A 16,489-nucleotide genomic window follows, 5' to 3' on the forward strand; every position below is an offset into this window, starting at 1 on the left:
TAAGGTATTAAAGTAGATCCACAAAAGCATATCCATCCAGCAGGTATTCATTAGTCTTTTACTTGTTTAGAATTTTAAAGAAATTTTTATAAAGTAGTAAAAATCGACCTTGTTCATAGATTCAGAGTATGGTCTCTGACTTGAGCTGGTGTGTGGGATTTTAGCTTTACGAGAAGGTGACCATTCTGAACTTCTAAATTTCTTGAGTATGTGTATTTGTTTTGATTCCAGCCACACAATTATCTGTATTATCGGGTGAATTTGGTGTTTGTACAAGTTCTTAATGTTCTCCTGAGTTACGTAGCTCCACTGTAAATAAACGCTTTTGTTGGAAAAAAGAAAAAGTTCAATTTTGCCATAAAGTAAAACTGTTGCTGAACAGTTTGCAGTGTTTTGTAAAAGTATGCAGCGGTAACCTTCTAGTTGAAGCAATGAAGGGCTAAAAAGTTTTGGGTTTGTTTTTTTTTTTTTTTTTTCAATGTCTAAGGAACACACTTTCTATGTTTATTACTGAAAGGAATTAAAGGAAAACGTATATAGCTATAAAAACATTTTATACAACAGGAAATCATATACTAGATAAATGATCTTTAGAATTTGAAAAATGATCTTTAAAATTTGAAAAATGATCTTTATTCCAAAGTTCAATGGAAATCAACTTAAATACAGAAAAATTATATCAACTTGTGTACCTCACTCCCTAGGCCTCTTCATAAGCAAAGTGTATTTCCAGTATTGATTCTGTCAGTATTTAGAATGAGGTAATATCTTTGTGCCTGGGCTGGGAGAGTATCATAATACATTCAAAAACTAGGTGAAAAATTTGTGACGCCCATCTTAATAGAGTGCCCCTTGGACAGATGGTAAGATAGAAATGCATTCCAGTTTTTTGAGTAAATAGCATTTTGTGTGAAGTCTGACAAACTGTTCTACACTACAGGTGAGGTGTTTTTTATTTGTTAGTAGTTGTGGCAAGGTCATTTATGTAAGAAGTTGTATTTAAAGAAATAAGGCAAAATTAACCTGGTTTACTAAACCCGATGAGGGATTCATTTTTTTTTCTGACTTGTTTTGGCTGTTGCAACCTTTCACAGATCGGCTGCTGAGGATGTTTAGTCAGTTTCCTTATGAGTATAGTTCTATTTCAGTGTCTTTCGATCAATATTTTAAGCTAAAGGAGTAAATAAATTAAATGGCCCAGTATGGAACACGTAAAGGAAGTGGTCTTCAAAAAAAAAAAAAATCATAGCCTCCAGAACTCCCTTTTCTGGAAGGCTTCTTATTTAGTACTGAGTTTAGTTAACGGATGCTTGACCAATCAGCCAGATTTCTGCTCTCCTTTGCCCATACTGTGTACACACTGAATCAAGCCCCAATTTAATTGCTGCTCTGAGCAGTAGAAGGCTAAGTTATGTACTAATGGTATATTACGTTTTATCTCTCCCTCTCTCTGTATATAGGGCGATATACAGAATTACACAGCCCTGATATATTTCCTTTCCATAGCCTTTGAAACATTAGTAGCAGAAGATACCAAAACCAGCTGAAACTTCTGTAGCTCTAGAAATGATATTTTTCTGTGCCAGTGGAAAGGTTTCCCTTTCCTAAGGAACATTGTAAGGAAAAATTGTAATTCAATGGACTCATACAGACTGAACTTAATAATCAGAGTATACCTTGCTGCCATGGACTTCATTAGTTCCAAAGCAGTTCCTGTTTGTTGCCGTGAAAGTGTACTCTTCTAGTTGAGAATGTTCTCATTCTATGGAAGTGAATTAATTCTTTAATTATAAGATGAAATTTGTCATTCTTGATAGTTACTCTGTTTAACTGTTCTCTAATTAACGCACTTCTGCAGCTCATACAGTAGTGGTTTTTTTTTTTTACTGTTGCTTATAATGGAGTATTTTGAAGCTGTTAACTATTGGTGACTAAATTTTCTCTTGCCTACCTGCTTATTTTCGGTGCTTGAATATCTGTATATAGTCATTTGTCTCTAGGATGAGCTTTAGTGTGTGATTCGAAGGAAGGTTCTGGGTTACGCAGGCATACCTATCAAAGTGGCTACAAAAGAATAATAAAACACTGTAGCTGTTACGAAAACATTCCTTATGCAGTGGCTTATGTGACTGCATTGGGAACATAGAGCAAATGAGGTGGCTGTAAGCAGCTGCTTGAAGGGAACTCTTTTTCTGAATTTAAATTTAAACTCAGCAGTCAGTATTTGTTGCAGGAGGTTCTCTCTGTCTGCCCCAAGGGCTGCATCGGTTCCTGGTGTTCTTTGTTCACTGTTTAACAAAATAAAATTGTTCCCTGTGCTTCTTTTTCTTTCGCTACTGAGGGAAATTACATTTCCCAAAGGTGAAGGATATCTTCTGCTAAGCATGTATTAATGTCTTCTCTAATTAGTTTTTGCCTATGGAGTGCCTGCTTCCACCTCTCCTGCTGCTGTACTGATTCCTAAAAGAACATCTGCAGTGAGAACAAAACACTTCTGCCACCTCATGCTTTTTTTTTTTGTACATGTTACTGACCAGAGACAGTGAACTTGCAGTTAGTTCTGCTGCTCTAGAGGCTTGTGGAGTTGTCATTGTACAGGCCTGGTGACTGGTTAGAGAGATGCCTAATGGGGTAGAGAAGAAGGAAGTAAGGGAAATATATTCACAAGTCTGACAACTGAAGTTGGTTTCATGGTTTTACTTGCTGAGCACTGAGCATCTAGCTAGAAAAAAAATGATCCCATAACATGAGTTATTTTTGCTTTTGACACATTTAAGCACTGTCAGACAGGAAGCTGTCTTCAGACTTACATTGATACGGACAGTATTTTGATTCATCTAAGAAGACTTTTAAAAGAATTAAGCAGTAGTTGTTTTCTTAAAAATACATTTTTTTTATACTTTGGGGATTTTTGTTAAGGCGGACAGAAATCAAAGACCTTATGAAAGGGAACTTATTATAAATGGTTTAGGATGTGTGTAGTATGACATGCAGGGTAATGATCTTTTTCCTTTTTTTTTTTGCAAAGGTTATGAAGCTTTTATGAGGCCTGATGTCAAATCTTAACTGATAATGTTTGCATTAATATAATGGGGCTAAAAAGTTTCTACTTTGCAGTTAACTTATTTAGCTGTAAAGTCAATTAGTTTTCGTCTCTTATTATACGCATGGTGTTCGGAAAAGTTTACTTAAAACATCATTGCTTTCTGGTACATTGAAGCATGACTTAATGGAATGTAAAAAATAAATGAAAAGAAGTGCTTAGTATTCTTGTGGAACACTGGAAAAAAACAAACACACATGCCCATAGAAAACAGTGTGGTATTTCAATAGAGAGCTAACACGTTTCAGTGTCATACACATTTCCCAAGAACCCTGGCTTCACTAATGTGTAACTTCTTGGCCATTGTATTTTGTAAATTAATTTTGGGCATATCTAATTTTTCATGGAATGCAACAGAATTTCTTCCTTCTCTCCCTTAGAATCTTTCAGCTCAAGTTTGAGGACTTAAACCCTCCACCCCCTGATACTGATGTTCCCAGGGATTATAATGGCAACTTCAATTTATATTTTTATTTTTCAGATGGTTATCAGTTCTGCTTTGTCTTATGACATAGAATTTTTCACTTATAGTCAAATAGTTGAAGTTAGTGTGTGAAGTAGAACTAGCTACCCCTACACATGTAGGGCTACAAAGATGGGGAAGACGTATGAGGAACGGCTGAGATCACTTGGCCTGTTCAGCCTGAAAAAGAGGAGGCTGAGGGGGGACCTCATCGTGGCCTACAGCTTCCTCACGAGGGGGAGTGAAGGGGCAGGTGCTGATCTATTCTCTTCAGTGACCAGCGATAGGACCCGAGGGAATGGTGTCAAGCTGAGGCAGGGGAGGTTTAGACTAGGCATCAGGAAGAGGTTCTTAGCTGAGAGGGTGGTCGCACACTGGAACAGGCTCCCCAGTGAAGTAGTCACTGCACCAAGCCTGTCTGAATTTAAGAAGCATTTGGACTGTGCGCTTAGTCACATGATCTGAATTTTTGGGCAGATCTGTGCGGTGCCAGGAGTTGGACTCGATGATCCTTATGGGTCCCTTCCAACTCGGGATGTTCTATGATTCTATGTAGCCAACAAACAGATTTTTGTTTGTAAGAATTATTCTCATATTGATGTTAACTTCCCTTTTATCAGTAGTAGTGATACTGAATAGGAATTCATTAAGGAAATAATCATATGCTGATATATTTGCTCCCAATATGGTTTTTGTTACTGAGGTAACTTGAGAGCTCCACTGCCAAGAATATTAATTTGGAAACTGAATCCCTTGTTCTATTCTAAGCAAGGTTTGCATGTATTTAATAGAGTTAAGTAGACATAGTAAAAATTCTGAGGGGAATTTCTTAAAGACTGGAAAAGGGAGAGGTAGAAGAAGATTATAAATTATTTTCATCTTTCAAAGTTTAAGTAACATAGCCTTGGTTTTAAAGCTCAAGCACTTGGGCTTTAAGTGCATGGTAAGACGTTATTTTTAGAATTGATTGCTTTTCATCTTGCTTGTGGAAGTGCCAGAGAAACACTTCATCACGTTAGCAACCTGGTTTCTTCTAATTAAAGTGTTTAGCTTTGTGTTGAGCTGTTTCAGGGAGAATTATGTTGTAGAAACAAGCAGACCATATTTCTTGTCTCATAATTTTGCTCTGTTTTCTACAAATCCTTATTGCAAGTTTCTAACTAAACATTTCTGCTATTTTTCTCTGAAGGTTTATTGGCATCCAAAGCCGTTGTTGCAGATGGTGCTGAAAAAAAGGAAGGCAACAAAGAAACAGCTCCAGTCCTGGAGCAGGTATGAAATGGTAGAGTTTGATTCTTTTGCAAGGTTCCCACTGGAGTGTGCCATGGAGATATAGTACCTACAACATTAAAATTTCCCCTTCAGATATAATAGGGAACTGAAAATTGACCTTATGTTTACATTTCTGGCAGAGCCAGAAGTATGGAATTTAATTGTCTCAAAATGCAGCGTTAATCTGAATTTTAGTAATGAGATTCTGTTAGTTTTCTGCAACAAAAGTGGAGCCTCCGTGCAGCAAATGCTAGGAGGCCAGCATCCCAAGGTCCAGATTTGTAGCTGGAACCATGACTAGCATAGGAGAAGGCCCTTACACAAATTTAATTTGTGTTTGAAACAGGGTTTTTGACATCAAGTAGAACTTCTTTTATAAGAAGCTTATTTTATATTGTAAGAATTTGGTGTTGTAGGCTTGTATGTGTTTTATGAACTGCTCAATGAGCCATACATTTTGCAAGGGTGTGTATTTTAATAAATACAAAAAAGAAACATTTTAAATAATGTTAAGGGTCTGATTTTTAAACCTGCATATTTGCAGGACCTGAAAGCTGCCATTTTATCTTTGGCTTATTCCATTTTGTTCAGGCATTGCTTGACTCTGAGTTGTGCATTATCTTGCACATTAAAAGGGCTGAATGCCTAAGCATGGTAAAGCAAGCTAAGGATGAATGGTAGTATTGATTCAGGACATCTTTGCTTTCCAATGGTTTTAAATCAGAGCCTTAATGTAGTTTTAATACAGCTTTTTTGTATTCATTTTTCTTTAGAAGTAGCATTTGAATAAAATAGCCTTGCTGCCCGCACTTCTTAAAAGAGCACTTCTGTTCTTAAGCCCCGGCACACTCTGAATAGTCCCTACCCCAAAATTTATTTGATATTTTGGTTGTACTGGTTCTTTAGAGCTGATAACATAATTGCATTGCTGTGGTTTTTCCATTGATGCTGCATTGGATGCGAGTTTTGTCAATGGAACATGATTTTTCTGTTTTGAATGCTGTCACCGTAACGGCTGTATGAGCCACTACGGTGCCAATGCATTGACTGATATTTTGCAGAAAGGTTTACAGTGTATTGACATGACATTCCATTTCTCAAATTTTTGCATATTAAATATGCTATGGTTTTACTGCTACTGTGTGTGATATCTTCAATGTGCAAAAAACTGTGAAATGGCTTACAGCATGTTGTTTTTGGAAGAATCATTACAATGTAAATCTTACCATGCAGAATCCCGTTAAGATGAATGGGACTTTGTGGTTTACATAGACTGTGTATGCAACAGTATAAACTACAGTGCATATTTACTAAAAAAAAAAAAATATAAAAAAAATTGTTACTACTTAGACATAGTAACTCGGCTGTTTCTGTTTTGTTGATTAGATATTAAAAAAAAAAAAGATGTCTCTGTCATTGTTTACATGCTAATGGTCTGAAAAAAATAATTCTTTTGAAATACTGGTTAAGCTCTTTTAAAGAGGCATCAAAATCCCAAAATGTCATATGCTTTCTCTTCTAACTAAAAAGAGAAACCCCACAAGCTTTCAAATGAGGGGAGGAAAATTTGAGCTTAAAGCTATTTTTTACTAAGTTCTTGTCCAAATCCAAATTAAAATGGCCGAGTTATAAACCTCCCCAAAAAGTTTTCCAATAGCAAAGCCGGCACCCCTTAATTAGAGGTTTTGTCTGCTACTGCTATAAAATTGGGTAAAATACCTAGTAGGGTTTTTTAATGATGTAATACGGAACATAGTAGAAGTATTCAGGCCAATAGCCGAAAACTTACTTTGTTGATGGAAGTATATTTTATTTATATTTATATATATATATTTTTAGTTTACAATTGTCTTAAACCCAAAACCTCAGACAATTAGTTGCAGATACAGTAGTTTATTTAACTGTATTAGGGTATGTCATGTTATATTTTCTTTTGACCAAGACCTGCTTAGATGAATAACATTAATTCGTTAAGGTTTTTAATGTTAATTTGTCCTGTTAAGAGGTTGAGCACCTTATCAAAATATTAATTTAATTTTTTTAATCTTGTTTAAATAACTTTGTAATTTGAAAGTAATGGATGCTGTAGTAATTAATGTCTTTCACATCTGTGAAGATGAACAATAAAATTGTTTATTTACAAGTTACGACTCTAATTAATTTCTGGTAATACCTCTCATAACCAGCATAGGTATACTCTTCAGTTCATGGAGTTTTTTATTTAAATGAATAAACTGCACTTAATACGTGTGTATTACGGAGTTATTCAAGGTAGAACTGATTTCTGCTGAATGGGACATTTTGCACTGGATCTTTACATGGTACTTGCAGCCAGCTATTGATATAGCATTCAGGGGTGCCCTTTTACATGCATCGAATGTGCACTTACGTTTGTTTCCACTGGAACTCTCCATGTTCCAGTGGAAAGTAATTTTTTATTTAAAAAAAAAAAAAAAACAGACCCAAAGCCCTCAAATAATCAGAGATGTGACATTTCTTTTTAGCTTGGATAAAGTGGTGTGCACGTTCTAGAAATAGCTTTCTACTTTGATAATTATGGCTTTATAAGATGATAATGTGCTGAGTGTTGTAACTGGGATGAGAGAGGGGACAGGTTTAAGAAATTATGTTCAGATACTGTGATTTGCCTTTATTGGGCAAGTTGTGTAACACGCACAGTTTATTCAGTAATGCAGAAAGTACTTCCTGCTAAAAATCTAAAATGCTAATGTCTGTCAATGCATGTGAATTGCCTAAAAATAATACTTAAGTACGTGTGCTAAGGGTGAAAATTAATAATTTTGGAAAGCTGCATCATATATTGATTTTTCTTCAAAAACTGTTTTAACTCTATCTGCTCGTTTTTTTTCCTCCCACAGTTAGCAATCTATTTAACCCTGTGGTGCTAGAAGTTGTGATTTCTTCATGTGTTTGCACAAGCATATAATGTGGTGAAATCCAGACTCCCAGCACTGAAAGGGGTTGTGTGAGAGTGTGTTCAGTATTTGGAAACTTTTTTTTGTTTTCAGATATTTTCTTAAAGGAGCATTGTCAACTTTTTCAGATTCTTCTCTCAAAATGAAATTTATTTTAAAGTTTTCCCAAGGAACTGTTAAATTATTTGCTTTTACCATCACAGACCGGTGCATGTATTCCAGCTTATGACAGGTATTCTCCAAATTACAGTGTGATAAAGCGTTTCATGGTCCCAGTATACTGAAGATAAAGGGGACAAGCTAAAATGATGTTAGATTTTAAAATGAGAATCCACAGAAATAGTTTTCTTTTTGTCTTCTTGCTGGTATTTCAAATAGTAAGGAACGAGGGTGTCCTGAATACTGAAAATAATTGATACTGCTCCTTTAAAAATAAGTTTAATGTGATGCATTTTAAATATTTTTCATTTGTACTGAAAATAACATTTCTTTAAAATGTATTTTGAATACTAAAGTTGCTTTAAATCAATCAAAATAGAATACAAGAACTACAGTGAAGAAACTGAAATAAAAGTATCAATTTTTTATTATTTATTCAGGAGATTTCACCTAAACCACAAAGTCAGAAAAAAAATGAAGCTGATATTAGCAGTTCTGCCAACATTCAGAAACCTGCACTGTTATCCTCAACTTTGTCTTCAGGAAAGGCTCGCAGCAAGAAATGCAAACAAGAATCTGGAGATTCTTCTGGGTGTATAAAGCCCCCTAAATCACCACTTTCCCCAGAATTAATACAAGTCGAGGATTTGACGCTGGTCTCTCAGCTTCCTTCTTCTGTGATAAATAAAACTAGTGAGCACAGACATTTTAAAAAACATACCGTAATTACTTTTAAGAGATATACAGAAAATAACTTTTGGTTGTAAATGGATATTGCATTTAAAAATGAATCTGCTTTTAAAATAGGGAAAAAAGTCAAAACGGGAGAATTAGGGGTAGCTCACTATTTTTAAAAAGTCAAGTTAGATAATAAGGCGTATGAATTTCTCTAAAAGAAATAATACATTTATGTATGAGTTACAGCTTTTAATGGTTGACTGACTTCCCCTCTAGCATAAATCTCCACATTAGTGTTAGGAGTGATACAGGAAAAGTCAAACCTCTCTTCTGAAGGGGCCTGATTCATTAAAAAGAAAAGACGTACACTTGGGTTGTGGATCTTTCCTTCTCTGAGAAATGTTGCCTTCAGCAGACTGATGTGCTATACCTGTTGGCGGTGACATTCTTCACCTTTTGTGGTATTTCCCCCAAATATAAAATTCAAGAAATGATGTGCTCAAGATCTGGGGTGGGGAAGTACATAACTCAGTTTTCATTGCCTCAGAGATATATATGCATCAGTTGCATTGATTTGCGAAGTACTAGAACAGGGAAAGATTTATGATGCCTCCTTCAATATGCTAATTTTTGTGGATGTTGAAATATTTCTGTAATTTCTCGGAGACAGTTTTATTGCTTAGGGTCAGACCTTGTAAAACAGGCTGTTTGTTGCCTGGAGAGCACTAGATGATGAGGCCAAGAGTTAAAATACGCGTGGGTTATAGGAAGTCAAAATCTTCGTACCTCTTTTGCTTTAGGACAGTGATTTAAGAATGGAAGCATATACCTGCATCATGTTTTCCTTAACCTTCATTTGATGTTTCCCCTTACGAGATAAGTTTCTTCCAATCTTTTCTCATAGATAGCTTTAAGTGAATGTGAGAGCAAGGTATACAAGTTCAGCCATCTTTATTTACTCAGGAAACATTGGTTTAAATTGTATCTCTAGTTACCCCCACGAATTACTGTGACATGTCTTTCCCCTTCTCCTTCCCCTCTTTCCCTCAAGATGGTAAGTAGTTTTCTTTGAGGATGTTTTTAGCGTTATATTTGAAAAAGAACCAATTTAAAAGTTGGTTACTTAAGTTTAGATCTTGTTAGTGTTGTCTTTCAATCTTTGGCTTCCAAGTCTTTACCACCTCTGATAGAAATTTAAGCCTTGTCTTTTGTGTCTTTATTTTTAAATTTGTGAACCCTTTACTTGAAAAATGGTTAAAGAAAAAGAGAGAATAGTGATTTACGGTGTAATGATGACTTACACGTGTTTTTTCCAAGGCAAATGTCTGTAAAGCTTTACTAAAGTGAAGAAGTTTAGGGGAGTGTGTTTTTTTGTTTTTAATGAATCAGGCCCATATTATCCTATATCAATCCCCCCATTCTTTTTTGTTTGTTTTTGTTTTTGTGAGATTCTTGAGCCTTCTTACTATGCCATGCATTGGCAGTGAACGTTTTAAAGATAGTTGGGGTATTGATATCAGGTCAGGAGAGGGGTTATAAAATGAACCTCTGCTTTTGCTTATTTATTTAAGCTTTATGTTACTAGTATCCGTGACTTTTAGATCTTTTAACTGTGGTCGTTTGTTCTGTTTACTGTAAAATCCTGATGCTCAATTCCTTTATAAGCCTACTCTCATGGTTTCTATGGGGGAGTTGCTTATGGTAAATACACCGTTTGCCTAAAACAATAGTCTTTATCAGTGGGGAAGTAGATGCCCTATTAATGTTGAATAAGCAAAAAGCAGAATCATGTCTCAAGCATAACTTTTTCTGGTAGTCACAGTTTTTAATTACTTTTAACAGTCCTGCTGTGATTACCAGTTCTGCAGATAAGAGCTATTTAAAGCACTTCCCATCTTTAGAACTCTAAAATACTGCGGTAAGATGATCATATCTCTCTCTGCTTCATGAACATTGAAAGATCTCTTTTTAGGTCCATCACAACCACTGAATTCCCCTAGATCCTACAAACATAGTCAACGGAGAAGAAGATCACAACGTTTAGCCACTTGCTCGTTGCCTGATGATTCTGTAGAAAAAGTTTCTTCTCCCTCTTCAGTTACTGATGGAAAAGTGTTCTCCATCAGTGCTCAAAACCAACAGTCATCAAAATTGGAGGGTAATGTATCTTAATCTAATAAAGAACTGCCCAAGAGAAATTGAATCATGAAAATTAGACCTTTCATGGTTTTCATCTAATGGGACGTTTTGACTTACTGTCGCTAAAGCTGAATGCTGTTCGTATGTTATGTAACACTGCAACCCAAACTGTTGTTTGTTGGGCCTTTGTACCTTTTTTAATATTACATTCTTTCTTTTGTGTAGTACCCGATGTTGCTCATATGTCACTTGAGAAGCGTGGACCCTGTCTCCCTCTTGATTTAAGCCGTAGTTCGGAAGTTTCAGCACCATTATCCACAGAATCCACTTTCCGTAATGAATACCCCAGTAAAGACAAGGAAGATATTCAGATGATTACATATCTTTCTTCCAAAGCAGTAACTGATGGAAGAGTAGCTACAACAGCGTCAGGTAAAAAGATCCAGTGTACAACCAGTTAGGCTTATAGTTGCAGGATTAAAACATGCATGTGTTCAGTCACACAAAAAGGGGATAAACTTTCTTTCTTCAAGCTTGCAAACCTACCGCTCTTCCTGGGGTCCATCCGTCTGGATATTCTTTGTCTTCCACTAGCTTTGAGCTGCTTTAGCACTTTTTCCTAACATGCCTTAAGGCGGATCTGATTTAACCCTACAGAGGAAGTATAGAATATAAGATGTAGTATTTCTTTCTAAAATATTTTCTATTGTTAAAACTTGTAAAAAAAAAATAATTACATATTATATAGCTGTTTACTAACATACTAATATATACTAAATATATACTCATTTATGTTGTGGCTTCAGCTTTAAATATAGTAGAGTTTTCAGAGGCAGTCAGCATTTTTCTACTTTTGCTTCTGTTTGCGGTGGAAATTTTGTCATTTGCCTGCTAGGAAATATTAATTGAAAATATTTCTGAAAAATCCTCTAAAGTTTACATAGATTTGGTTCACCTTCGTAGAGCCCAATACTGGGATGAAGGGCTACATCTCTCTCTTTAGCAGTTTAGTGGGTGCTGTGGTTTAAGCGAATCACTTGGACAGAGACGATTAAGAGATTTGGGGAAGGGATTGCATTGTGATTTGCAGACCCTAAAAATGGGTCCTTTCATCCAGTGTGTTAGGTATCCATATGTTTTTTTCGTAAACAAGCCTCTTACATGGGTGAGTATCATACCATGTTCTAATTGACTTTACTGCAAAAACTAATCAATCAAGTAAGAGGAGGGAAATTATATAAAAATTAATAATTACGTACTTTTGGGGGACTTACTTGGTAAATGTGATCAATAATAAAGGAGGGGCATTGTGACCAAAAAGCATATAATTACGCCATTCTGAAAATATAACTGTCTTGTTTAAGGGGAAGAAATAAATCATAACAACTTTGTGTTAAGCTGCCAGTGTAGCTGACTCTAGGTCAGTGAAACATCTTGTTCAATGTATGCCCCTTCTTGGGTGTCTGCCCATTGACTCTGTGTAAGGTGGTTGCTTTCCTGAGTTCCAGCATAGCTCCTTAACCCGATGCGGAAAAGGCTGAGTAGGATTCTTGGATCAATATTGTGTAGATTAAAGTGGGTGATTATAAATATCCCTTCTCTCTCTCTCTCTTTCAAACAACAAAATCTATTAATCTCTTAAACTAATTTGTCAAAATGAGCGCTATGGGAATTTCTAATGAACTGCTTTAAAAACTTTTTAAAGCTATAAAAAAAAATGCTACTTAATTTCTCAAGTTAAACCCTGTGACAATCTTGGTGTGCCTTTGACATACTGTATAGTGGTAGAATCATGAGTTCCTGCAAAAATTACTTCTGCAAAAGTCTTTTTAATCTCATGCCTTTGGCTAGTAGGAGAAATGCTTTTGGTGGATGTATAATTGGCCGCTCATACAAGATCATAAAAGAAACCAACCACTTCCAACTACTGTCTTTGTCATTTATAAGAACTCACTTCGGTTACTAGGAATTTAACTTCTGGGTATTTTTTTTCCTGACATGTTTTTTGGATCATTTAGTGCATAGTTAGTAATAGTGATTGGCATTTATTTTGTTACTAGCATGGGACTGACTTGGGAATGGAGTAGTCTGGTTTTAAACCCCGTTTCTCTTCTGCATCAATGAGTATCCTCTAACAGTTGATTGATTGAGCAGTGTCTTAGTCTTGGCCACAGCTGAGTCTAACCAAAGAAATAACATTTAATTTGTTGCCGCCTTCATTTATGGCTCAAAACTTTGTGATATGTCCATATACTTTATGTTGGTGAAAAATCATGCCCTGACACAGCTTCTGGTAGTATTAATAGAGTCTAGAGTTGGAAAACGGAAGCACTTGCAACATGTGCTGGAGGGATACAGTTTGTCCTATATTTCTATGTAATTTTCAAAGTCATAAGCTCTCAAGAAATAGATTTCCCAGCTACCTCTTTGTCTTCTAGACAGAGCTATATTTTTTCCAAATTTTTTTTAGAGTTTTTCTCCATGCAGTAGGACTTTGTCTTGAGCTTTCACATGGACTTCATATTCTGTCCAAATGTTGAAAAGCTTTGAAAAGTATAGAAGCCAGCAGCCACTTGAGCAGTGTGATCTTTGTGGGCTGAAAGGTTTACATAAGCAATTAGTATCTTGAATTCAGAGTTTTTACAGAAAGTTTTGGAGATCAGTTACAGAAGGTAATTCTAGAGATACTACTGACAGAAGCAGTTCATATTTATTTAGAGTTCATCTTGGGCTTCTAGCCTCGGTGAAACCCATTTCTCTAATATCCTTCTCTTTTCAGAGAAAGATGAAAACAAATGTAGCTTTTATGTTCGGGTTTGAAACCTCTGAAGTTAAACTTTACACTGTTGAATGGTTCTCAATTCATGTTACTTAAGCACACGATTACACTAATTTCTTTCCTGCTTCAAGAGAGTGGATAGAGTCTACCCTGCTTATCACTTCTTTTCCATTTCCAATGAACCTCTTTAAGCTATGGCACCTGTAGCCTTTAAGCAATCTAATATGTAAAGGAGAAATTTCCCAAAGCTTTCATTTATCATTCCAGGCGATGCTTCAAAGTACTGAGCAAAGTTCATTTGAATAATGCAAGAACATCTGCCTGCATAAGTGTAATTTAATGTATTGCATTGTTTAGCCATATATATTGTGACTATACAGTTTGAGAACTCTGGTGTAAAATCCAATTTATTCTGTAATTATCTATTTTTCTTGGTTTTTAATATGAAAGAACTATTTTAAATCTGTCCTTTTACGGTGTTTATACTGTATATTTTATTGAAGCAGTCTGGACAGATTTAGTTTTCTAGATTTTGCCAGTGGTGTTGAATTTGCAAACTGTGTTTAAGTTGGACCTGCTGTCTTTTGTAATCATTGAAGTAAATAACGATAGTTAGTTTCAGAAATTACGGAGGTAAGTATTTACCCTGAAATAGCCTGTTATGATAACTGACCCTGCTGAGCATAGCTGTAAGGAGGTACAGTTTAGACCCAGAAATGTAATCTCTGACTTTGGAATTTCAGAAATCTGAAGGTCTATTAGTTGGGCAAACTGAAGAAAAAGAAAATTACCTTATCAAAAATAATAGGGAGGGAAGAGATGAGATATGCTGAAATACAGAAACAGAAGTGGAAACTCATAGTATTAACCTGTAGATTCCTTCACGAAGTCATTGCTCAAAATGAAGAGCTTGCCATTTCACAAAGGCAACGCAAAAGCACCGATCAATTCCTGCAGTCTTTAGGTTACGTGACAGTGCTGTGTTCTTCAGTAGCTGATATGCTACTGTTTAATTTTTGAACTGAGGTACTGCACTGGCTAAAATAGTATATGGATCCACTTGTGATTGCCTACTAGTGTGCACATACAATTAAGAATCCTTTCTTTTCATTTGTCAGTCTGCTAGCTAACTGTAGCTAACTCGCTTTTTTGTCTTAGTCTTTTGTAGACCTTCTGTTCACAGTCAGTCTGTATGGAAGCAAAACACTGTGGCATTCCAGTTCTGACTAGATGAAGTTCAGATCATTTTACAGTTGACACTTTTCTTTAAATTCATTATAATATTTTTTTGTACCTCTGTGCCCTTTGTATTAGTTCACCTATTACATACTGAGCAAACATAATTTAAAAAAGCAATCTGGATTTCAATTTTTACATTGAAGAAAAATTGTTACATCAATACAACAGTACGAATATAACAATGTTGTTGTTATCTGTTACCCCTTGTTGTAGCTCAGGCTAGATGACTTTGCTCTCAGGGTAGCATTAAGTTAACTGTATCGGAAAAATTCACCACTCCCGTCCCCCTCCCCCCCCCCCCCCCCCCCCCCCCAAAAAAAAAATCAGTATACTGTTGCATAGTTTTATTAATATGTTCACTGCAGTAGGAACAAGAAGGTACAGATATGTATGATTTTCAGAAAAAGATGTCACTTTTTAATTAAAAACTCTTGCCAATGTTCTTGGTTACGCTGCTTTTAAGAAGCACCTAGTGATCTAGACCTCTTGTTACAAGCACTGTTTGTTTTATTCCAAATATCCACTGTCAGTCAGTTTTACTCCGTAGTCTGGACTTCTGCCATTCTCGCTGCCCTGAGTTCCCAGCTGGTTCTGTGGGGTAGGGTTCTGTGGGGTAGCTGTGTGAAGGCAAGAACGCTTACATCCTCATCCTTCCCAGAGGGATTGCTTTCTGCAGGGTTTTGTATTATCTATTGTATTATTTAAAGTGTAGTTTGATATCAGCTTCAGCACCCTATGCGCTGGAAGTTCAAAACATGAAACTGCCTGTGATGGAACCATGAATTATGTTGGCCATGGTATGATTTCAGTCGCACATTAATGCAGATGTTGGTATTTCTGTTTCTAGGAAAGTTGAAAGATCACAAGCCACGCAGTGGAATATCATGCAACAAAATAAGTTGCTTCACATAGGTGTAATTTATTTTAATTTGCTGGACTGGCAAAAGCAGCACCGCTAAGCACTTGTGTGCTGCTGCGTTTGTACCACTGCGTTCTGTTCTCTGCCTGCGCTCGCTAGCGAGGCTTGTGCTGCTTTTACCATGCTAGCCTAGGAGAAGTAGCATCGGAGGCGTGTTGAAAAGCAAACTAGAAATAGCTGTGGTTTGCAGTTCTTCATCTGAAATCAGTCTTTTTGTGATCTTGGAGCAACGACATAATCATTAGTTTGGCGAGTGTCATCTCCAAGTATCTTTCTCCCTGCTGTTAATTGCAGACCTCCCACGCTTCACTTGCGTGGGAGGTGCCTGACTAGACTCCTGAACAGGGATAAAATGGCAATTAAAAATAACAGTTAAAAAATATATGGTAACATCTCCAGCAGGGACTTTTAAAAATATAAATACATATTTGCCATGTTGTGTTTGTTACTTGCCCTTCAGACTATGATTGTCTTTATTATTTATAAGGCATAATAATTACATGGTTAAAAATGAGTTTGCAAACCTTTAACATTTCGTTAGGATTTGGAAATTAGGAATTCTCAACCTATAATGATTTCTGTAGTATTAGTATAAGTAAAAGACGAGAATAATGTAGCCACGTATGCAGGCATAATAGTAATTTGGCTTTTCAGGCAACTATAGAAAGGCAATTTAGAGAGCTGTGTCATCGAGGTGGATATTTGTGTGACTAGCAGATTTCTGCCCATCGTGAATGTTCCCTCAAACAGTTATTTAATTACTAGCTGACTACTTTCTCAGACATGTCTGAGCTGAAAATTG

The 16,489-nt window shown here is 36.1% G+C and overlaps 1 protein-coding gene across 17 annotated transcripts in view; it reads left to right on the top strand.

The window, feature by feature from the left end:
• Window positions 1-16,489, top strand: part of PHF20L1 (PHD finger protein 20 like 1) — a 54,497-nt gene that overhangs the window by 18,978 nt on the left and 19,030 nt on the right. For all 17 annotated transcript variants that reach the window (XM_080582076.1, XM_080582071.1, XM_080582073.1 and 14 more), the window contains 4 exons: window positions 4,756-4,838; window positions 8,374-8,626; window positions 10,584-10,769; window positions 10,976-11,182. In XM_080582076.1, coding sequence (XP_080438202.1) covers window positions 4,756-4,838; window positions 8,374-8,626; window positions 10,584-10,769; window positions 10,976-11,182 — 729 coding nt within the window. The remainder of the gene's footprint in view (window positions 1-4,755; window positions 4,839-8,373; window positions 8,627-10,583; window positions 10,770-10,975; window positions 11,183-16,489) is intronic.

The sequence above is a fragment of the Anser brachyrhynchus genome (genome assembly GCF_964034855.1).
Source record: "Anser brachyrhynchus genome assembly, chromosome: 2".
In the NCBI taxonomy this organism is placed as follows: domain Eukaryota; kingdom Metazoa; phylum Chordata; class Aves; order Anseriformes; family Anatidae; genus Anser; species Anser brachyrhynchus.